This window comes from Erpetoichthys calabaricus, chromosome 1 (genome assembly GCF_900747795.2).
Source record: "Erpetoichthys calabaricus chromosome 1, fErpCal1.3, whole genome shotgun sequence".
In the NCBI taxonomy this organism is placed as follows: Eukaryota; Metazoa; Chordata; class Cladistia; order Polypteriformes; family Polypteridae; genus Erpetoichthys; species Erpetoichthys calabaricus.
This window is the reverse complement of record NC_041394.2, coordinates 108,602,764-108,627,857: the sequence shown is the minus strand read 5'-3', so window position 1 is coordinate 108,627,857 and position 25,094 is coordinate 108,602,764. Positions and strand designations below refer to the sequence as shown.

At 37.2% G+C, this 25,094-nt stretch overlaps 1 protein-coding gene across 1 annotated transcript in view; it reads left to right on the top strand.

Annotated features, from left to right (window-relative positions):
- The window catches only part of LOC114654516 (RNA-splicing ligase RtcB homolog), a 31,420-nt gene extending 17,818 nt beyond the window's left edge, over positions 1 to 13,602 (top strand). The window contains exons 8-12 of the mRNA XM_028805116.2: positions 619 to 794; positions 6,711 to 6,899; positions 8,574 to 8,684; positions 9,438 to 9,557; positions 12,201 to 13,602. Coding sequence (XP_028660949.1) covers positions 619 to 794; positions 6,711 to 6,899; positions 8,574 to 8,684; positions 9,438 to 9,557; positions 12,201 to 12,308 — 704 coding nt within the window. The 3' untranslated portion in view covers positions 12,309 to 13,602. The remainder of the gene's footprint in view (positions 1 to 618; positions 795 to 6,710; positions 6,900 to 8,573; positions 8,685 to 9,437; positions 9,558 to 12,200) is intronic.
- The last annotated feature ends 11,492 nt before the right edge of the window (positions 13,603 to 25,094 follow it).

Sequence of the window (25,094 nt, the reverse complement as noted above, 5' to 3'; positions counted from 1 at the left end):
TAATTACAGATTTAATTATGTTTGTGCCATGATGAATTTTAACATTTATTCTCTGCAGTAGGATCCTTTAACATCAATTTTAGTTTATTCCTAAAATGATTTTTAACAGGCTGCCATTTCTTCATAATGGATGGTACTGCTGCTATTAACAGTTAGTGCTTGGGCAAACTTAAATTATTGTCAATGTTGCAGTTGGGCCAAATACTGTATTTTAGAACACTTACCCTTTAAGCATTAAATAAATTACTAATATGCAAATGAATATGATGTACATGCAAACAATATTATCCATAACAAGACGTGATTAAAAGGAATGTCTATACCAGCATTACCTTTCTGTCTATTAGATCATCTATCTACAGTAAGACCCTGAGAAAGATATAAATGACAGTAAAACAGTAGCCTTCTTACATTTCCAAACACAAAACTAAAACACACTTAGTCTTAGATGAACTTAAGTGACTGAACTGTTAAAAAGAAACAAATCCCACCGATGAGTTTAGTAGTATGTAAAAGAATAAATAATAAATTGAATACATTTTTTCCAAAGACTATTTGTAGGAGTTGTTCCGTTTCATTTTAAACAAAGAAAACGTTGTATTTCATGTTTTTGTTTAGATGCCTTAGTTGCAATGGAAAAGGCAATGAAGAGAGATAAGATCATTGTGAATGACCGTCAGCTTGCTTGTGCACGAATAACATCTGCAGAAGGGCAGGATTACTTGAAGGGCATGGCTGGAGCTGGAAACTATGCTTGGGTGAATCGAACCTCCATGACCTTTCTTACCCGACAGGTAGGTATGATTAAAAGTGTACTTGTTCAATTACTATAAAAGAGACTAAAACTGGGTAACATCCAAATTCACTATTTTTGTATTATTCTAGCAGGAGTACCCGGCATTGCCCGGGAATCTATAACTGGTGAATTTCCCAAATAAAAGAAACAGAACATAGAAATCGAACAAACATTTCTCTGATTGACATTTTATTGTAATAGGTAATATACAGTTACGTCCATAAATATTTGGACAGAGACAACTTTTTTCTAATTTTGGTTCTGTACATGACCACAATGAATTTTAAATGAAACAAAAAAAAAATGCTTTAGTTGCCTCACATTTTTATGCAATTGTTTTGTTCACCCCACTGAATTAAAGCTGAAACTCTGCACTTCAACTGCATCTGAGTTGTTTCATTTAAAATTCATTGTGGTAATGTACAGAACCAAAATTAGAAAAAAAGTTGTCTCTGTCCAAATATTTATGGACCTAACTGTAAGTGGTCATTTTAGAGGCTTTGGATACAGTATATTTTTTGTGTTGTCCTGGGGTTCCGAAAATGAACAAATTGCGAGGATTGCCCACTGTAGAATTTGTTACGTAGGGTTGTCTGTGTGAAAAGCATGGATTTTTCAAATTAATGACTTTAACTTGGAGTGATTGCCCTTCAGCCTTAGTAATTCACATAGCAAAATCCAAACGTATAGGAAATTCTAGGCTTTTGAAATCGAAGGGTAAATCATTTGGAATCAGCGGAATTCTTTGTATGAAAACATGTTGATGTCTTGCGCAAGGTTTGAGACGGCCTTGAAATAGACTTTTTTGAACAGGAAATTGTAGACATTTGAAATCAAAGGGTAATTCCGCAATGTCTTGGCAATTTAAAGTAAAGAAACATTGGTAAACAGGGATGCACAGAGACCAAATGTGCCGCCAGATGGCGGCGCCATTAACGTCTGTTGCAACGTGCGGTTTACTTTGAGTCGGAAAGCGAGCAAATAGCACCACAAATATGGAAAGCCAGTCACGTGCACTGGGTCGTTCACATTTTACATCCATACGGCAGTTCCCCTTCACGCGATGAAAGCAGTCAGCTTTCTCATACTTGGACACTTCTGCAGTGTCTTGGCAATTTAAAGAAACATTGGTAAAGAGGGATGCACAGAGACTAAACGTGCCACTAGATGGTGCCGCCATTAACGTCTGTTGCAACGTGCGGCCATCTTGTCGATGATAAGTACGGGGACTTTTTGCGAACGTTGTGTCGGTCCAAAGGTGTCCTGTGCTTGACCAAGGGCATTTTTCCCAACCAAACATACCCCATAACCTCCTTCTGGTCACATAGCAGCCCCATGCCCAGTTTGGTGGCGATCGGACGCCTGGTGCAGATTTGTATGACAGACAAACAAACATACATACACTTAATCTAGTATATAAAGCAGAGTCTATTTCATTCAGTTAATTAAATAGTACTGTGTAAAAGAGAATTTTAACAGTATCACTACCAGGATTTTAATGGATATTGCTTATATAATGTAATTTTTTCAAAGTGTGCAATGATCTTGTTATATATCAACTCATCTTAAGTTTAGTAGAGTAGTCCTTAATTTTTAATTTAAGATTATCCAGATGCCTTGCATCATATGAAAATTAATTTATTACTTATAGTCTATGGCTGTCACAGTATTCCACAAAACTTGTTGTCATGGATGACTTGAGTAGGCTGTGAAAAAATCCATTATATAAATTTAAGAGGGAAATTATCTTCTTCTAAACATAAAGTTTTTGACCAAGTAAGGCCATTCAAGCTATGATACACCGCTCCCCAAAATGCTGTCTAATATTATATGTGGAAATTTATTCAAAGTACAGTATCTGTTATTTATTTTGTGAAAAACATTTTCTGATGTTAGTGTGAAATTTTGCTTAACCGAGCCATCTCTTGCTATGAGTTACTATGAAAGAGCTAATTTTTAAATAACAGGTCAGATCCATCCTACTGATTGCCTTCATAATTGTAAAAATTTAAATATCTTATAGTCATCGTTTGCATAAAATAAAAAAAATGCAGATACGTCAATAATTCCTCATAGCTCATACCCCATTGTCCTTGGATCAGTCTAGTAGTTCTTTTCTGTAGTCTCTACGTCTGATGTGTTTCTTTTATTTATTTTTTTTCACTATGCAGACCAAACCTGTACACAGTATTCCAGGCAATGTCTGACAGGGGAAGTATACAACATATGTATAGCTTCCCTGTTTTGGAATTTATGCTATACATCTTTTTAATGGGCCTTTTAATTTTCTTTATATTGGTTTGTTTTGAAAATTGGTTTGTGGATAAGTCCACTGCATTTCCTAAGACATTCTTATATGATGTACTTTTACATTTCCTACTACCCACTGTGTATTTACAGTTAACATTTATATATCCTATGTCTACAACCTTAAATATACTTACATTAAAGTATTTGCTACAGATCTGCTTAAGTAAATTCTGCCCAGGTCCACTTGTGTGGATGTAGTGGACAACAATCCACTTAGTTTAGTTTAATTTGCCAACTGAACCATATTTTAGGTTACATTCTTACATAAGCAGTTTGGGCAACAATGGGCAACACTTTAATATCACTAATTTACAAACAAATTCCTTGAACCATAACTTGATGCATGCTTCATGCCCTGAATAACTGCCATTTCTACAGTAGTTCAATCAATCACCTCTTATGTAGTTCCTTATCAAATTGTACTTGAAAATGAATTTAAAAATTGTAAATGTTTGACTTTTGATTGTCCACTTCTAAAAGTAGTGTTGTTTTATCAATTTAAAGTAAATAATGAATATAACAATAGCAAAGAATAACTTTCAAACATACCAGGCCACTAAGCAATAAGTTAAACTGGACCGAGGTGAATTTACATGAATTTAAAATACTTCCAGTAATACTGTGTTAGCACTTTCAAAATTAGAACAATGGCTAGTTGTGGAACATGAAAGAAAACTATCTCATGAGAAAGAGACCCTGGTACAATACTACACTCATATAAAAATGTTCAAATGAACCTTTTTAGTAAAGCTTTTTAGTTTTGGGTGTGAAGAAATGTATAATCAAAGTGATATTACTGACTCACCCTTGTACAGTGTAGAAAATTAATTGGCTACCACAGTTATGCAACATGCAAAGGTATTAAAGGAATGCCGTCGCATAAGAAGAAAAGGATTTGCTCTAGCATTCTTATATAATTCTACTGAGTTACTATACCAGTCCGCCCTATCACTGTACTGAATCCTCAAGTATCTGTAGCAGTGCACCACTTCCATATTCACTCCCTGAGCACAGAGTCTTTTTGGTGCAGCAATAGTCAATAACTAATTCCTAGGTGTTGCTGATGTTGAGTTTGCAGACAGTTCTCTCTACACCAAGAAACAAAGTTCCCTGCCTAAGTCCTATACTCTTTCATCCCCCTGGTCAATATACCTCATTAATGCTGGACCATTTGGGAATTTCTGCAAGTGACTTGATCTGGTGTTGTATTTATAGTCTGAGGTGTACATATTGAAAAGAAAATTTAACAGGACTGTACCTTGTGGCGCTTCAGTGTTGCTCACATCCACATCAGAGACACAGTTCTTGAGCCTCATAAACTGTGTTCTGCTGGACAGATAGACTTAAACACATGCCTCATATAGTCAAGGCCAACATCTTGAAGGTCTTCATGATGTGTGATGTAAGGGCAAGTGGTCTGTAGTCATTAGATGAAGAGCAGAGATGGGTAGAGTAGCCAAAATTTGTACTCAAATAAGAGTAGCGTTACTTCACAATAATATTGCTCAAATAGAAGGAAAAAGTAGTCATCCAAAAAATTACTCAAGTAAGAGTAAAAAAGTATTTGGTGAAAAGACTACTCAAGTACTGAGTAACTGTTTGAACATAATAAATGATTTATTTTTTAGAAAAGTTGTAATAAGACAGACAAAAATATAAAATAATGTGCAAATTCTGCTATTTCCAAATAATAAAATAAAAAATGAGTAAAAATAACTAACATCTTTACAAAATAAAGATGCACAAATAACACAAAGTTCCAAATCTCAGTTTTTCACAACAAAGCTTTTGAAGCCAATACCTACAGTAGGTAACATGTATGTTTGAATAGTGCAAACTACTTACAGTGACAAGATATACTCTACTCTGACAGTATAATACTGCATATTCACTTTGTGGTGTAGCAGGTCTGCAGCTTCAATAAAGAAAAAAAGGCCAGTTTCAAATCCATAAAGCCGTGTCACTCTCCGTAGGCACAATTGCACGACCGCAGGGAGTTAATGAGGTAGTTGGAGCAAGTCACACCTGCACGTGCGGGTGCGATTGTTCTCAATTGCTTCATTGGCTTTCTGCGGTGTGTGATTAAGGCCCACGGAGACGGGAGTGTATATATATAGGTCGGCACAAAAAAAAGAAGGGGGAATCAAAGAAAAGGAAAGAGTCTGTAAGGGACCGGCATTGTCACACACTTGCCCACCAAATAGCACAGCTGATAGAAAATAACATTAGAACAAGGCAGCTTGTGCACATACAAGAAGTCTCACTTTACCATGACTGTCTGTGTCTGTGCATGTTTGGTTAAAACGTGCTTGTTCTTCACTCAGTGAAGTGATGGTAAAGCTTCAGCAGGAGTTGGCTTTCAAGGTTCTTGCAGTGAAGCTGTGACCATTTAGCAGTGAACAGGAGCCCCACATGACTAAAAGTCTCTCACAGGCTGCAGACGCAGGAAGTTTGTGTGTGGTCATGTGACTCCATGGCTACATCTGATTGGTGAAACAGAATCATGTGATTATTGTTGCCACGTCTGATTGGTGAAACAGTCATGCAGTAGATTCACTGGCGAGTTCTCTTTGGCAAAAATATAAGTATCTAATGTGTAAATGGAAAAAAGTAACGAGTCGAGTGTTGCCCAATGTAGCAGAGTAAGAGTAGCATTTCTTCTTCACAAATGTACTCAAGTAAATGTAAAAAGTATGGTGCAGTAAAACTACTCTTAGAAGTACCATTTTTTTAAAAAGTTACTCAAGTAAATGTAATGGAGTAAATGTAACTCGTTACTACCCACCTCTGATGAAGAGGCATATACCTTCTTTGGGACTGTAACAATATAGGATGTTTTCCACAGCAGCAGTACTTTATGCAGCCTAAGTGAAAAGGTGAACAGGTAGCAGAGATTACCACAAGCTTGGCCTTAAGTATGAGAGTGGCTCTTCCTCTTTGTAGGGAGTTCTTGATGCACTGGGGGTGGTGTGGGGGACTGTTCATTGAGAAAATTAATTCAAGAAATGGTTCAGGACATTAGATATGGCCAAATTACCTCTGGATTGCTCGAGTTAAGTACTTATGCCTAGTGTGTTTCAAACATCTTTCATGGTACTCTGACTGAATATATTTTCTGTTTTAGCTATGTTTCTGTTAACTCAGTTCTTTCTTCAACATTCATTAGGTTTTAGTTCCTCAGTAATCCAGGGCTTGTTTTTGGAAAGCTGTGCAGTGTTTTATGGGTGCAATAGAGTCAACATGTCCCTAACAATTCCCACTCCTAAAAAAGTCTATTTCACATATATTGCTGCTAAACTAGAGTCGCAATCTGATACTTTTCTATTCAGTATGCTGTAACAGTTTATAATGCCATTCCACCTAAATGAGTAATACTTGTGCAAGTATATAATTACAGCAGTGTAAAAGAAGCCATTCAAGAGTTTATGCACAGAAGATAATAAAGTTAGTTTAGAAGTTACAACCGGACTATAAAACCTATACAACATGAAAGAACACATTTTGACAAACAAGTGTTATGATGAATATCCTTCATTAAGTTATTTATTTTATTTTTTTTTTTTTGATTACCTGTCCATAATGACATTTTTTTCCCCTCCCTTAGGCTTTTGCAAAAGTTTTTGGCACTACCCCTGATGACCTGGACATGCATGTAATCTATGATGTATCCCATAATATTGCTAAGGTGGAGGAACACGTGGTAGATGGTAAACAGAGGAATCTTCTGGTGCATAGGAAAGGTTCCACTCGAGCCTTCCCTCCTCATCATCCTCTTATTGCTGTTGATTACCAGGTACCTTGAACTATATGGAGTTAGTTGATGCCTCATATTCTCTTGACTCCGATCACCTCATTAGCTTCATATTTTCTTTTTACGGTGTGTCTCTGGACTCACTATTGCACAACTGTACTTTTAAACCAGTTTGTTGGATGCCTTTGATTTTCACTCTTGCCGGCAGCAGCCTTTTTGTATAATAACGTCAGTTCATTGTATGACTGATGACTGTTTTTCACTTGATACTGTGTGATGTATGCCTTGTGATGTAACAAAAAAAGTGAACATGGTCCTTTCATGACAGTGCATTATGCAGTATAGTGATGTACATTTCTTCTTTTGCTTAATTTCTCAACATAAGTTGAAAACAAAGAAAAAATATCAAAACTCTCATTGATCTTGGCAAACTCCATATTCAGCCGATTGCTGAATAAGGTAAATCTTTCCTGCATCTGGAAGTTGAGTTTAGTGAGTTGGGGAATACTCTGTTACTATAGCCAAGTATCTCTTTATATAAAAACATTTTTACATTTAAACATAGAAATCTGTTTGCAATAATTTAAGAGTGTGTTTTAGCAGAACCTTTGATTTATGTAATTCATTTTTATTTTGGTAATATTTAGAGAGATTTCTCAAGTTAAAGTTATTGTTTCAGTGGAAGTCTTAAAAACATGCTTATTATTAATATGAGCATATTGTCATGGGATTGACTCTGATGATTTCTGTTTAATACATAGTAATCTGCAAAATACTCCAGTGACTATTACAGTGTATCTTATAGGCTAAGAGTTGGCGTTAGATGGAGGCAAGGGTTCGTACAATTTACTGATTTGAATATCTGTTTGTTAAGAAATTGCTTGAGAAAAAAAAATGTATTTGACTATGTTAAACACACATCTTTAAGAGTGTGCCACTAACATTTTCAGAAAGGACCCACAAACATTACAACCATGTCCATTTTTGCTTCTATTTTAGCAGGTCTACTCCTCACTGCACTAAACAAAGCAAATTACAGTGCAATGCCAAACATACATATTTATTAGTATAATGAACAAAAAAAAGTGTAAAACTGTAAAGAAAGATATTTTACAGCAGTAGCAAAGTAAAAGTTCAAGATGATCTTTCAAATCTAGCAGACCAAGTAATTATTGCACATTAGCAACCTTAGAGAACAGCAAGGACTGTTAAAACGTGTAAGTGAACAGAGAGAAGGCATGGGCCTTTGACCATTTTGGAGATTAGGAGGCACAAGAAACTTATGGAACATGGAAGCCATGTTTCAAGGAGCTTAGTTTTATATGGGCAGGTTTAAAACTTCTATAGCATTAAACGCTACAGATAGCAAGCAAAGTACAATGATTATACAGATGTACAGCCAGCAAACTGAAAAACAGACAAATTGCATCTGAATTAAGAAATATAAATGAAGTAATACTCCGTTTAAATGGAAAATATTCTTGAAAATAAACATAGCATTTGGAAAATACTAATTATGTTTTGTCAGTTACCTAAAGAATACTGGTGTGTGTTATATACTGGTAATTGTACATAAGAAAACAAACATTACTGTATGTACTGTATACTACTATTTATGTACATTTGCATTTATGCACTAGTATTTTATTAACATTCTTATTTTCAGGGTACTACATGGTTTATTTAATTATTGTTATTTTAATTTCCTTCCATTAGCTGACTGGACAACCTGTTTTAATTGGTGGTACAATGGGTACGTGCAGTTATGTTTTGACTGGTACAGAACAAGGGATGACAGAAACCTTTGGAACCACCTGCCATGGAGCTGTAAGATTTTTGATCTCCGTATCTACAGTCTTCTTCAATACTAATGTTTAACGTTCTTATTGATAAACTTTGCCAGTAAACTAGACAAATGCTGAATGATGTCGCTGTTTTCATTAAAATAAGGAAACACACTAATTGAATGGCTATGCAAAGTTATCTCCTTTGGCTGTTTCATCTTTGCAGTTTTTACCGTTAATAATTTGTGAGCAAAACATGACACAAATGTGTTGCCACTCCACAGTACTTGAGGCAGTAACCTCCCTCTAGAGATCCTGTTGTTGACTTTCATACTTTTTTTTTTTTTGTGTTCTCATACAGCTGATACCCTAAACATGGATGAATTGATAACAACAACAACAACATTTATTTATATAGCACATTTTCATACAAAAAGTAGCTCAAAGTGCTTTACATAATGAAGAAAAGAAAAATAAAAGACAAAGTAAGAAATTAAAATAAGACAACATTAGTTAACATAGAAAAGGAGTAAGGTCCGATGGCCAGGGTGGACAGAAAAAACAAAAAAAAACTCCACAAGGCTGGAGAAAAAAATAAAATCTGCAGGGGTTCCAGGCCACGAGACCGCCCAGTCCCCTCTGGGCATTCTACCTAACAAAAATGAAATAGTCCTCTTTGTAGTTAGGGTTCTCACTGAGTCACTTGATGCTGATGGTCATACAGACTTCAATGGTCTTTTCTGATACTTCAGTTCCCGTATGTTTGGTCACACTCTTTTTTTTTTTCTATTTTCAGGGTAGAGCACTGTCTCGTGCCAAATCCCGAAGGAACTTAGATTTCCAAGATGTTTTAGACAAACTGGCAGACATGGGAATTGCCATTCGTGTTGCTTCACCTAAACTAGTAATGGAAGAGGTAAAGTTAAATTCTATATTATTATTAAGATATTAATTTTACCTGTTGAAAAGAAATTTAAGAAAACCAGTCAAGTGAAAAAAGTTTCATATTTGAAATGTAAACTAATGCATTTAATGATAAAAGTACTACCATGTGTACTTTTACTGAATATAACTGATGATTTTGGTTAGAAGGGAATTGTTATTTCACAATGAATTTTCTCCCAAAGTGTTATTAAATCGTGGTTTAATTAAAACAAGTTTTTTTTTATGTTGGAGCAGGTTTTATTTTTATATACTTTGTTTTTTAGTTTTGAAAACATGAGAAAGAATAGTTCAGAATTGTTTTATGAATATAACCACCACTTGGTGTAGTGTTCATGAGGTTTGAGTTACTAAGTCTGCTCAATATTTATGAAATTTTTTGAACGTTTTGTTTTTCCTGGGATGACACCTGCTACATGGTGTTTCTATGAAAAGAAAAAGTGACTCCATCACACTAGTGTACACACATGTAAGTAGCTGTTTAGTAAATAACACTTCTGACCTTCTGTCTCCTAAACCTGTTTTTTTTCCACTGCGTCTGATTAAAATTACCTGTAAACCCAACATTCACCCTAGGTGACCATTATATCCATAACTATATTTACATGGTCATGGGGAGAACATTCAGGTTTCAAGCTAAGAGTGATTGGGGAGGAGATTGCATACCACACAAGCAGGCTGAGCAGTCTAATATATGTATATATGTATTGTGTTACATTTAAAGCAAGTATGTTCAATAATGAATTACTTACACTTGTGATGAATTACTTGCCATACCTAAGCAATAGTATCATTCTTAACGTCTATCTACATACCTACCTACCTACCTTCATCCATCCATCCATCCATTATCCAACCCGCTATATCCTAACTACAGGGTCATGGGGGGTCTGCTGGAGCCAATCCCAGCCAACACAGGGTGCAAGGTAGGAACAAATCCCGGGCAGGGCGCCAGCCCACCGCAGCAGTGGTGGGATTCGAAACCATGCCTCCTGAGAGACTGGAGCCTTAATCCAGCGCCTTAGACCGCTCGGCCACACCACCGTGCGGTACATACCTACCTGCAATAACAAATTCTTCTTAACTCTTTGATAGTCACATACATATCTTCTTGTTCTTGATTGAAGTTTAAAAATAACATCAAAAACTGTCACCCATGCTGAAGTTCATCTGGCCTCCGTAGATAACTCTAATTTGCACAAAAACTAATCTAATGAAATTTAGGCAACTGTTTAGTTTTGACTACTGCATCACTAAGAGTATATTCATGGGACAACAGCCAAGTGAGTAGCAAAGATTTGTGTTTCCAGAATCATTTTCAAAAAAAAGGTACTTGTGGAAATATCACATAACAGTTTAATTTTAGTACAAAGAAGTAATTTTAACTTATTTAATGTACTTTACTGTACATATCACATAAGTCATAATGCACATAAAAGCAAAGCATTCCATTATTAGCTTAAATAGCTACATCATTAGACTTAGTACAACACACATGTAAAATAACATGGGAAAATTATTTAATAAATAAATAACATTAAAACAATTGTTTTGTTTTATGACAGTGTCACACAATTAAGATTTTTTTTTTGTTCTGTTTAAATTCTTCATTTTCAATCACAGTGATAAAAGTGTTTTCTACAGTTTTGTATCGGCCATTGTGAATGAGACTATAGTAAATTTACAAAAACCCAAATGCTATTTATATTAATGTCTTAATAGGGGGGAATAATGAGATTGTTCAAAGTATAAAATCCGATAGAAGTTTTCAATAAAAAAGTTAAAATAAGAAAAGTATATGTAATCACATGTGCAATATGTGGTTTTACATTTCTTGGCAAGCTGCATATTTGCATACACAAATGGTTGGGTGGATCACAAGACAAGACTCCAAAGTTGACTTATTTTCAACATATTATCGTCAGCTCACATACTTTCAGAAATGCTACTGTTCATCTTTTAGTTAATTTAATTGAATCTCACTGTTTTGTCATTTTTATCTCCAGTTTTATTTCAAAGGATGCCATAATGTGGCAGATATGACTAACTTTGTATGGTCACTGAAATACCACTTTTAATTGTCCAAAGAGCTCTTTCAAACCCATTTTCATATATATTCATTCTTCTTCAGGGTAACAAAATAAAGATCAGCCCTGGGTGACATGCTGGCTTCTTGTAGGTGTTTTCAGTTGCACCTCCATACTCCAGTCACATCAAGTTGCTAACAGGTTGAAGTAGCACTAGAAGAATGTGCAAAGCACCACACACCCTTCAGCATTCAGTCCTAATTTCTTGGAGCAGTGAGGCAGCGGCACTAGCAGCCACCTACTAGAGTTTGTACAATCTCCCAGTGACAGTAAGAGTGTTTATTCGGATGGCGCAGTTTCCCTCCTAATTATAAAATAAGTGTTATGGTAGATAATTTGCCATTCGGTTTTAAATACTGATATTTTAATATTTGGTTTACATACTGGTAATTGTTTTCTTTTTGTTTGCCATTAGGGATATTAGTCTACCTTATTATATTTACTTTTTGTATAAAGTAGCATTTTGTTACTTTTTTAGTGTTACTGTTCTCAATTAACTTTTCAACTTGTTTTTTTTTTTTCCACCCCAGGCACCTGAATCTTACAAAAATGTGACTGATGTTGTGAACACTTGTCATGCTGCTGGCATCAGCAAAAAGGCCATCAAACTGCGGCCAATTGCAGTGATCAAAGGTTAAGTTTGGATCGACTCCTTAACACAAATGATTATTACTTTGTTTGACACTTTTTCTGGGTTTGTGTTTACATAACACAAAGGAGATTGGGTACTTTGTGTTTTCCCCCATTGTCTAAAATGAAAGCTTTCTGTACCCTGCAAAAAAATTAAGATGCCAAGTTTGAATATTTATTTTATTAGAAGACAAATGTATTAAAAAGAATTATGCATTACCTATAACAATGTGGAAAAGACTTACCCAGTAGTACTTTATGTGGGCAAAGAATGTGAATTGTTCTGTGCACCTAATTAATTTTGGTTTAATAAACTCATTTTGCATCAAGATATCCAGATACAAATTATACTAATTCTTTTTTTTATTATGAGTTAATTAACATGTTTGTATAAGTTTTCCCATTGTATTTCAGTTAAAGGCTGTGTGGAATAAAGAAATTTTACAAAGCTGAAGTTAATTTCAAGAACTCCACAGGTAGTACTGTGTTATGTGATAAAAGATGAAAAGTACTATGTTTAAAATAAGGGGGCGCTTTTGCAACTCTCTTACCCAGAATACCTTTATGGAGGTAAAATAGATTATTAAAGAATGAAATACATAAAGACTGCAAATAAACTGTAACACCTCAAAACCTGCAGCCTCTCAAGGTTTGCTGAAGCTAAAAGGCCTCCAGACCCCCTGTGACTTCTTTCTGTCTAAAGGAGGGTCAGGCACCCCTAGTGTCTGTTGAGCTCCGTTCCCTATTGTGTCCTGAGAGCATTGTCCATTTCCGCACAGGCCGTCTTCCTCTCTGGGATTTGGCTGCAGGCTTTCTGTTTACTGAGCAGCTCATCTCAATATCCATATTCACAATATCCACATTGGATATCCATCGTTTACCTGTAGCCTTTTATTGAATTTTGACAGCACATTCAATCTTTAGTTATAATAAATCTGAATAGAGTATTTATGATTTCATGTTTACTTGTTTTTGATTAAAATAATTTTTTCCCACTTTTGCTGTTAGCTTATACAGTATTTATCATTTTCAGACTCTAATTTAGCATGGAAAATCCCATCCATTGCTGTAGACAGAGTTAATAAGCAAACTGTACGCAGTTAAAAGTCCATTAAGAGGTTGATTGCTTGTGTTTTCAATTTGAAGCTTCGGTCAAATGACAGAAGTAGAATCTACATAAGCTCCAAGACAGTTGTCTCCAAAAGTTGACAGAAATGTATAACTCATAATTTTACAGTTGAATAACATTTTGATGTGCTGGAATATTGTAAACTAAAAAATTAAATATATCTTTTTTACCCCAATCTTGTATAATTTACTTTTAAGACAATGACAAAAGTGATTAAAGTGTGATAATCCTACATGTCCAATATGATTGTGCTGGTTGTTGGAAGGACTCCAGACTATGCCAAACCTCATGGATAAGTCTAATAAAGAACCTAGGATTGGCCCTTCAACATCAGGAAACCATGATCCTCCACCAAGATGTCTCTGACCAAGTAACTGAGCCCCAGGAAGCTCCATCACTGGACAAGGACAGGTAGATGTTGATCAGCATACCTTGATATTCAGTTATTTCAAACGGTAACCATTGAGGAGGACACTCATCACTGCATCAGATTTGCCAACACCTTCTTACTGAAACTGCACTTGGGTGTTCACGAACCATGACATCAGTAAAGAAAGCAAGCTCATGGTCTAGACCAGTGTTTCCCAAACTCAGCCCTGGGGGACCCCCCTTTTTATTCCAACCAGCTTCTGTTTTTAATTGGACTCCTGGGCTAATTAAGTGTACTGATATTTCCCAAGTTCAGTGTTTAGGGAACAATATAGAAATTAGAAAACTAAAAAAATATTAAAATGTACCAAGTAGTTATATGGGAATAATGTTTTTTTTTCTTTTTAACAATATTTTCATCTTGATTTTCATTCTGCTTTTCTAGGAGTTCTAGTTGTTTAATTGATCCATTATTTACTAATCAGTGGGTCTAACGCTAAAGTAGCAGCCTTTGATTATTCAGTGTTGTTTGCCAGCGTGTCTGATCTGCTCATTTTAAATTGTGATAAATAAAATACAATGAAGGGGAAAAACTGCACAGAGACAGGACAAAATATAATGAAATCAACAAAAGAGAGTTAAGCATTTAAATCTATAGCAAAAGCAGAAATATTTCTAAGTATCTTATAAATGTAAGAATCATACTACTGTGCTTTTCTGAATGTTGAATAAAAGAAAAAATAGCAGCTAATTAAATGACATCAGTGCTAGCACTGATTATGAAGCTGGTTGGAACAAAAACCTGCAGCCACAGGGGGTCCCCAGGACCAAGTTTGGGAAACACTACTCTATAAGAATGTTGTATAACTAATGCTACATGATGTTACACTGTAAGACTTCATCAGTGCTACCCCTGGAAGATTACCTGGGAGGACTGCCACAGCAACTTCAGTGTCCACTGCGCGGTTAAGAATGCCAGCGGTACAAACAGTGACACTGCAGGATCAACTTTGATTTGTCAGAATGTTTGACTCCTGGTTTCACAGACAGTTCATGTATATCCAGGTATTCACCTAATAATAACTGTAAAGTTAAATATTGAAATAGTCAACATACCTCTGCCTACTACACCACTGGTAACTTTATTCCACACATTTATGATTTTCTTTGTGAAGGAAAATCTTCTCCAATAGTCTCTCTGTTCTTGTTAAAGTGCTAGGATTTTAAAATAACGATGCACAATACTAATTCTTCATTTGGTGAAACTGAAACAGTTCAGCTCTTTGTCTTTCTCCACAGCTCACACACTGAACTACCAGCGTCACACTAGTTGGTTTTCTTTACATTTTTGTGTAGTGATGTATTTTTTTTTTGTAACATGGAGTTCAAAACTGTATGCAGTATTCCCAATAAGACCTCATAAGGGTGTTGTGTAGCTTAAGTGAAACTTCTGTTGTCTTGTACTCCACTCTTCTTGTTGTGTAACCCAGGGGTAGGCAACGTCGGTCCTGGAGTGCCACAGTATGTGCAGGTTTTTGTTCCAACCCAGTTCCTTAACGAGAACTCAATAATTGCTGATGAAGCACATATTGCTTAAGTGACATTTTAATGCTTCATTTTAGTGGTCTCGCTTGTTAAGGTTCTCCAACTTAATTGCTTATTTCAATCTTAAATTGCTGCATTCAGTGTTTTAATTGCTCCTTATTAGCAATAAGATGTAAAAGACAAAGCAGCCAGCAGTTCTCCAGCTAGCTTTTTTCCAATTACATCTGTGTGTGTTCATCATGCACGGTTTGATTTAATAAAACACTTAATAGAAAAATGTGACAGACTGAAAATGATCTGTTTTAGGCTTCAAATCATTTGGATGATATCCTTGGAAAGGAAAAAAATCTACGATATAAAAGCCTTACATTGCACAGACTAACAAGCCATAAAATTAAATAAGGTTTGAGATTGGCAATGATTGGTTTCTAATTAAGCAATTGGGTTGAATGAAAACCTGTAGCCACTGCGGCTCACCAGGACCGACATTGCCTACCCCTGTTTTACATCTTATTGCTAATAAGGAGCAATTAAAACACTGAATGCAGCAGTTTAAGATTGAAATAAGCAATTAAGGTTGGAGAACCTTAACAAGCGAGACCACTAAAATGAAGCATTAAAATGTCACTTAAGCAATATGTGCTTCATCAGCAATAATTGAGTTCTCGTTAAGGAACTGGGTTGGAACAAAAACCTGCACATACTGTGGCACTCCAGGACCGACGTTGCCTACCCCTGGTGTAACCCACAAATCACAGTATCAACTGTCTTGATGTTGCTTTCGGCTCATCACCCAACTGAAGCTGACATTCATTCAGGTTCTGTCTTCCATATCAGATATCTGTCCGACTTTCTTAATTTTGCCTATATTTCGTAAAACGTGCCCACAGTGCTTTACTTGGAAAGAAATATTCTTCATAACACTGTCAATACACAATAATGCTATGAGCTGACACAGAAGGCTTGCATTTCAATGCAAGACAACTTTTCTAAATCATCAAAACACTACACGTTCTCTGTATATTGGATGAGAAGTTATTCAAAGACAAGTCTGGTATATCAGCCCCAATTCAACCTCAACTCCATTTGAAGGTGCAAAGTAGAAAGATTAAAATGGGCAAAAGAGCACACAGTGGATGGAAGATGACTGGAAAAGCGTGTTATGTTCAGCATCCTGGAGTCACGTTTTCTTTTCCAGACAACACTGCTATTTGATGCGTATTTAATAAAGAAGCCAACTGTGAGCACCTGTAAGACTCTTGTTTCTCAAACAACACACTCTGATGTCCTTGTGCATCGGGGACTTCCCCGTCTTCTTCTGTCCTGGTTAGATCCAGTTTGCCCTCTTCTCTCAAGACAGTAACCAACACTGTTGTATGAAATTTTTGGTTTCTTGGCTGTCTGTCACATGGAATAACCTTCATGTGCAAAAACAAAACAACAAGAGACTGACATGTCTCTTGAGAAATCGGTTTCATTTTGCCATACCAGTACCTTGCAACTCAAGTGAACAGAATAGCGGGCATCAACTACTGTACAAAGGTTTCTCTAATAACCAATTAGCTCTTATACATGACTATTAGGGGATGAGCTAAGGAGTTTGACGATTTGGACATTGAAGAAATGAATGCTGAAAATGGGGCTTTGCAGTCGAATGCAAATAATAAATTAAAAATTAGCGATTTCAAGTATTAATAGCCATTGGAAACACTAGTAATGTATTGGTTGAAATTTTTAATCATTTTAATGGTATCTTGATAAAACAAAGCTCTAAATTTCTATCAAAGACATGAATCTTTCTGGGTGATTCCAAACTTTTGAACGCTAGTGTAAATCATGCAGAAATTGCCCTGAGTGTTGTTCTGCACACAGCACCACAGAGGTGCGCTTGACTTAATCCCCACTCACACAACACAAGTGAAAAACTCACATCTGGTCAATTCATCCTCTAGACGTTTGGCTTATTTTAGCCATATTTGCAACCTGCAAAAGATCTCTTCAAGGGAAAGTTTGTTTAAAAGGACTAGATATTGCAATCCCTGATGACTGAGCAAAGCACTTGCCTTGAGTGGGGTTGGAGGTGTCTTCTTTGTTGGGATGACATTGATGATGACCACTTAGTGATGTTTCCACCAGTTCGACATGTCATCAGTTGTGTACCCCGGCCTCACAGTCGAGGCAGGCCCACCATAGGCTGGTCAGATCTGGGTGTGTATCGAATGGTTACTAAGTGGTCATTTGGCAGCCCATACTGTCTCCTTTTGCTTCAGCCACAACCAGTGACGCTTCTTTCAGCGACAGTGGCGAGTTCCTTAATTGCCTTCTGCTGGGCATGCCCTCTGATGCCCACTTCCTTCAGCAGCCTTGTAGTGGAACTAGCTACAAAGCCCCTGCAGCCCACCTCTACTGGATGCACCTTCACCTTCCAGCTTCGTTCCTCTGCCTCAGCTGCGAGATTGGCAAATTGCAGCCTTTTTCTTTCATATGCCTCATTGATGGCATCCTCCCTACAGACTGTCAGTTCAATAATGAAGACACATCTGTAGAAGTTAGACCAAAGGACCAAATTTGGCCACAGATTGGAGGCGGCAATATTTCAGATGGGAAGGTGAGTCTCTGATTTATGTTGACACGCATTTCCCAATACCTGGCTGTACTCAGAGGGCATGAGTCAGCAGGTGAGGGCTTGGTCCACTGTTTCTCCCCTTCCTGGATGAAGGATGTTAGTTGCAGGAAGGTAGCCTGAGCATTTAGGGAGATGGAATTGGTTGACACTCTCTTGTCCTCTAGTGCTGAGGCCAGGCACCGGTTATGACACCACATGTATCTTCCTTGCGTTTAGCTATTCTTACAGCCCACCAGGATGTGTTTGAAGGTTGCCGGGGCCACACACTGGTGACAGGCTGGGTCCTCTCTACGATAAAGATGTTGGTTTGTTGGCGAGGGCATCATATTATATGTGGCTGTAATTGTGAAGCTTACTTGGTTTGTTCGTTTCCATGTTCCACAGCTTGTTCCATGTGATTTTACGTTGCTCTATGCCATCCCACCTCATCCAGCAGCCTTGCTGGGCTTGGGAGACTGCTCTGGCACATCTGGCTGCTTCCTCCTGGCAGTGCACCTCTTCCACCACCAGATACCGGCGTTCATTTGGTGTAGCCTTTTGCCATATGGGTGTTGTTGGTTCTGAACCAAGTCCCTTTCTGCCATGTCGGACTTGCCCCACAATGTTCCAGTGTCTGAGGGCGGACTTTGTTTCTGCCACTGCTGAAGTTACATCCCATTTTCTCCTTGTCGCTAGGATTGGTGGAGCATTTCTTATGAAGGGCCCGCTAGGACACTTTGATTGTCATATCTAGACTCACTTTGGCGCGTTTATATTCCTGCACAAGGCTTGATATAGGCAGAGAGAGGGCTCCGTTCCCATACAGGCCTATGCTGTTGAGGCATCTTGGTAGTCCAAGCCACTTCTTCACTTGTGCCCTCACCATCGTCTCCAGCCATTTGATATGGGATGGTGTGACCTCATGTGACCACAGCTCCAATTTTCCAGGGAGAGCAGTGGTGTTAGTTTTCTTAAGGCCACTAATTGTGTCCTGCCTGAGTTGTTCCACCTGTTCGAGGTCTTTAAGTCTGTGCTGTACCAACGTCCAAGGCTTTTAATTGGCTTCTCCAGGATTGTTGGTATTGGCTCATCATTTATGGAGAAACTCTTGTTAGGAAACTGGCCTTTGACAATGGAGATGCTGCGGGATTTGCTGGATTTTATCTCCATTCATGCCCATTTAATGTATTCTTGGAGTTTAACCAGCAGGTGTTTTTTGCATGCTGGTGTTGTTGTGATTGTAGTCATGTCATCCATGTACGCCCTGATTGGAGGAAGACGTAGCCCATTTTTCAGATATTTTCCTCCAACCACCCACTGTGCTATTGTGAAGGCCAGAGGAGACATGGTACAACCTGCCATTATGCCATTCTCAAGCTGCTGCCAGGCAGTGGTAGTGCCCCATGTTGTGATGCAGAACTGGAGGTCCTGGAAGTAGGCTTTGACCTGCTTTGTTATGCTGTCGGGGAAATAAAAGAAATTGAAAGCTGCCCACAGAATCTCATAAGGAAATGACCCAAAGGCACTGGCAAGGTCTAGAAACACCACATACAGATTATTCTTTTCCTTTTTGGCTGTCTGCACCTGGTGACAAATGAAGTTAGCGTGTTCCAAACATCCTGAAAAGCCATCTATTCCTGCTTTCTGCATTGCGGTGTCCATGATGTTGTTATAATGCAAGAAAGCTGAGAGTCTTTGGGCCACAACACTGAAGAAGATCTTTCTTTCCACGTTTAGGAGACTAATCTGGTGGAACTGGTTGATGGTTGAGGAGGTTTTCTCCTTGGGAATCAGGATCCCTCCTGCCCTTCACCATAGCTTTTGGCATGAATCGCTTCTTCCATGCCAGCTCCATTAGTTCCCATAGGTACTTCAGGACACCAGGGGTATTCTTATAAAGCCTATATGGAACACCGTTGGGCTCAGGGGCTAATGCTGATCTAGCTCACTTTACTGTGCTCTCAACTTTGCTCCATATAGGGGGCCTTGTGTCCATCTGGTGCTGTGGTGATTGGATTGGTGGCATGTCGCCTGGAATGGTGATTGGTACATGTCTCTGATTGCCAGAATAGGTCTTCCTCAGGTGCACTTTAAGTTCCATTGCAGGTACTTTAAAGGTCCCAGTTTTCTCCTTGACAAAGAGGATTTTGAAGAATTTTTGTAAGGATCTCTGTAGAAGGTAGTCCTGGTTCACTTTTTCTTCTTATGTTGCTTCCTCAGACTCTGCAGCGTTGGAAGGCACTGCTTGATTTCCTCTTCTGTTGCCCTCCTCCACTGTTTTTTCAGGCTCCTTCTTTCTTTCACAAGTCTTTCAATCTCTTGCAGTCTCCTGGACTTGGGTTGGGTCGATGGTTCCTTCCATGCCCTCAGGTTCTTGGGAAAAATATAACCCTAAAACAGAGAAAGGCCAGCTTCCATCTTAGAGCATTTCTAAATTTAGTTTCATAAATTATAATGCAGATGTCAGTGATGTTTTCAGAAACCTACGGTAACTGACAGATTTGATTTAACATTTAGAGTTTGCTAGATAAGTGGTTTATAAAAAATATGGCTTGAGGTGAGGCTACAAACTTGAAAGAGATTAGACTTGAGGAACAACCTGCTGAGGGAGTAATAATTATGAAACCTGGAAAATGATCAGTCACTGTAGAGCTATCATTAAAGCTCATTATTTATGCAACGATTCATAACTTGTCACTTACTATAAAAGCAAGTACTGAATTTGGCAATAGGCTCACAAAATGTAAAGAAATCATGAAGTCTTTGTTAAAAACAGGTAACTTCAAACAGGCCTAAATAACAACAATCCTACTGACACACACATTAGGAAGGTTAATCTCACACAAGGAGACACCAGTAGACATGTAAACTCTTAGACTGAAAGACTAAAGTTATTGCTCAGAAATTCTGTGTAACTGCAGAGCTCACAGTTCATAACAGCAATGAAAATCAATGAAAATCATGGTGCACTGTGGGCCTTATAATAGACTAGGGGGCTTAACTCCCTGCTCACTTCGCTCGCCAACCCCCAGGCTGGCACTACGCGATAGCCACTTTGTGGTTCAGCTGCTTGCGTAAGGGGATGCGGATGTACAATTTAAACAGATTGTTATTTTCATGGGAATTGTTACACATGCATAATATAACTAACTATTTTACATTACAGCAAGTAATTAACCATATTAAAAAAATAGTAAAACCTAATAATTTGAAAGTAAATTATATTTCATGTTGCGTTAGAGTTATTCATTGCGCTATATGATTTCATTCTGTTTGGATTTGAAATTAACACGCAAATACTTTTTAAACTTACACTTTTATTGTAAAAGTAAATTTTTTTAATTTAATTTTCGTCAATATCTCATTGAATTTTGATTCTGTGTTTGGACTATCATCGTGACAGCGTAACGTATAACTGCCCGTGAGTGAATTTTGTTTCTTTCTCTCTAATAAATAAAACAACTTTTTCGAATGTTTGGCTCTGAGATTTGTTAATTGTCTTTGCAAAAGTTATTCTAACCAGAAACTGTTAATGTTTCAATACGAATGGCATATCAAGATCTCCTTTGTTGTCTAATGTTATCAGCAGAAGTTTTACTACATTACCTTTCTTGGATACATCCTTCTTTCAACAGTAATTTGTGCGGTGGAAGACCGGATGGTGTTAACAGTTGTAGATATTCTACAGGATATTGTAAGTTGATGTTTTCATCTTCCGCACAATTACCACCAACTGTTTCAGCATAGTCTATTGATACGCATTTAACCAATTTGCTGTGTAACCGATTGACAATTTTCGCATTAATTCATTTGACTTCATCGTTTCTCGGTGCTAGGATTGCCTGTGTACTTATTTCTTCTGTTGATAAACCCTTTGTAATGAAATTGATCAATAAAATTTGGACATAATAAGTCTTCTTTTATTGGGAACTTAAAGTGAGAAAACGTAGAAATTTATAAGAGCTGAGAGAGCAGGAACTGTGTCTGTCAAAAGCATTCACACAAATGAGAGGCGACAGCGCCATATGCGTGGCTGAATATGGTTGAGAGGAGGGCATGACTTGAAAAAATCTCATGGCCAAAGTCTCGACTCGCGGGACTTGAAATTATCTCTGTGAAAAAAGTCTCATCTCAGGATTTATAATAGAGACATATATAATATGTAATGTCAAACATCTTCATCCACAGCTCGCAACAAAACAAAATGATAAAATGGAGCCTAGCATTACTTATCAAAATGTTAAAAGGGAACCTAGAATTAATAATAATAGTAGTTTTATTTATATAGCTCCTAATCATAAACTCAAGGCCACTTTACAAACATACAATACAAGCATAAAACAAGCATTATAAAACAAGTTAGAATATATAACATAATACATTTTTATTATTGTAAAAGATGAACTGATGGGTAAAGATTATTAGGTTTCAAATTAAGGAATGATAATGTTGAGCAAAAATATGTGCTTTGAGGATGGACTTAAATAAGGTCACAGAGATACTGTAGAAGGTTGTTCCAGAGTGTGGGGGCCGCTACACTGAAAGATCTGTGTCCCACAGGAGACAGACATGTCAGAGGAACAGAAGGTAGACCGGTGTGTGAGGATCCGAGTACGTGAACGGGTATTGTAGGGACGGAGAAGTTCCGAAGTAAAAGAAGGAGCAAGGCCAGGAGTTTTAAATGTGAGGACAAGTCGTTTATGTTTTATACGAACTGCCACAGTAAGCCAATGTAACTGAATGGAAGCAGGTGTGATATGCGAATATATAATCTAATTAACAATATCTGGTTGATTATGTATTTAATATACCTACATTTATTAGAAATGATCATAGTATTAATTCATGATAATAATCCAAGTAAATGTGGTATATCTTTGTTTTTGTTGATTAATCTGTGGAAAGCACCTTGAGTTGCATGTAAATGTACGGTAAAGTGCAATATAATTAAAGTTATTATTATTATTATTAATCTGGCAGCAGGATTGCATATATTTTGCAGTTTATTAAGAGATTTGGCAGGCAGGCCTGAAAGCAGTACTCTACATGAGAAATTGATAACTGTATGAACAAGAATGTCTGCATCATGAAACTCGAGAGAAGAACGGACCAATGGTTTATCGACACACCATTTTTTGGTACCCTGTATTACTGAGCCTCCAAGGATAATAAAAACCAAAGATATATTTTTTTTAGGAATTCTTCATTCTTTCCATAAGATCTTAAATTGGCTAAACATGCATCCTTTACAACTGTAGTTGTAGCGTTACGAAGTTACCAAGATCCCAGAAAAAAAGATTTAGCATTAGCATAAAATGATATGTTTATTGATGTGAGATGTGATTATTTGCCATAGTTGTTTGGATTTTTTTTGTCATTGTATTGTATATGTAGCAAGTGATGCAAGATCAACTAAAATTTGAATGAAGTATCCTAATCTGATTTCCTCCATTGAGCTCTTGCTGTTCCACATCAAGTTACTGTGATGTCAAAATATTGAGACTTCATTTTGTTTACTTCATTTTCTACATTGCAGAAATTAGAAATTTTCTAATAATGTTTGCTTTCTGTGATTTTAATGGATACTGTATTTCCTTGGGGAATGGATCTTTAATGTATTTTTGATTGTGATCAATTACTGATTGAGAATAATATATGATACATAGCAATGTAAAAACAGGAAAACATGTACAGTATATAAAATTACACATAAGTCAAAGAAAAACAACTTACAAACTGCGTTTGAAAAATCATTAACTAATAAATTGTTAGATGTTAGCGAGGTCATAAACACCAGCCCCCCAGACTCTATGGCCCCAACCCTAAATTGCCCACTCACCCGTGACAGTAAACACCTTGGATCTTTTATGATTTTTTTGTTAGCTTTGGTATTACAGTTTCAGCCAGCCAGACATTCCACCCACGTGAAGACTTCTTGGTGGATTCCCATTACAATTGTGCTAATTTTATGACAAATTCTGTACTCCAGTAGTTTAATTTCTTCTGGTATCCATTTTTTTTTCAGGATTTAGTTATGTTTTTCTCCCAACCAGACCAACAATGTGTATGAAAACTGAAGAATCTGAAGTTGTTGAAGCAAAGCCATGTGGCAATTCATCAGCATATTATCTACTGAGACAGAAACAAAGCACACTTGAAAATCTTCAAGTTCTACTGTATTTAAAGAAGCTGTTCACCAGATAATCCTGACTAAATGAGTACTTACTTGCTATGTAACTTCCCATGTTGTCTGATGTGGTCTTTCTATTAGCCACTTTCTGAAACGTATGTTGAAACACGGAAGCAGACTAAATTCAAACCTGAGTTTCTGCTTTACTTTAAACGTACTCCATGACAACAACAATTTATTTCTTGTGCAGCTCAAAACCACACAAGGAATGTCTCAGCGGGCTTTATCAGTCCCCGTGTCAAAAATGTAAAATGTGATCTACCTGGGAATTCATATTTATATAATATTATCTACTTTGGAAACCAAACAAATGCTGCTCTGGTGTAGCAGCCCATGGTGGGTTGGTTACTGTCCTGTGAAGCGACATGCCCACCACACTCAAACCAGGCTACTTTAGCAGGTTCAGGTCATTTATTTGGCTAATTCGAGGTATGCTTACACATGTATAAGAGGAAGCTGGAAATCCCGATGAACACTCCTGCAGACTTCACACAGACAGAGATCAAAGTGTAGTTGCAGTCAGTCTTTCAGCCATGTTCTAAAAGAATTAACATTTTAAACTACAGATGCGACGCTCTTTGACACTGTGGCGTCGCTGTCAGACCAAATCCAACTCCTCCCCAGTCTTTCTGCACAAGCTGGAGTTCAACTAAAAATTCTGAGACTGCATCCCACAACCCAGCAGTGGCTTATTTTTCTTTGGTTAGTTCTACTCCTTCGTACGGAAACTGAAATACAAGAGAAAAAAATCACGGACGTGATACTGTCTCATGCATAACTAATTAAGCATGTCGAGCATTGGACATAATAAACGTTGAAGGTTTCTCTTTCATACCATAGCTGTAACTCTAGTGGGTGGAGTTAGACCACTGCGACGAGCTTATGCAGGATGGAAATCAGCCAATCATCGTTGCCCTAGAAGGCGAAGTGCCCCACCCACAATGCCTGGTAGGCTG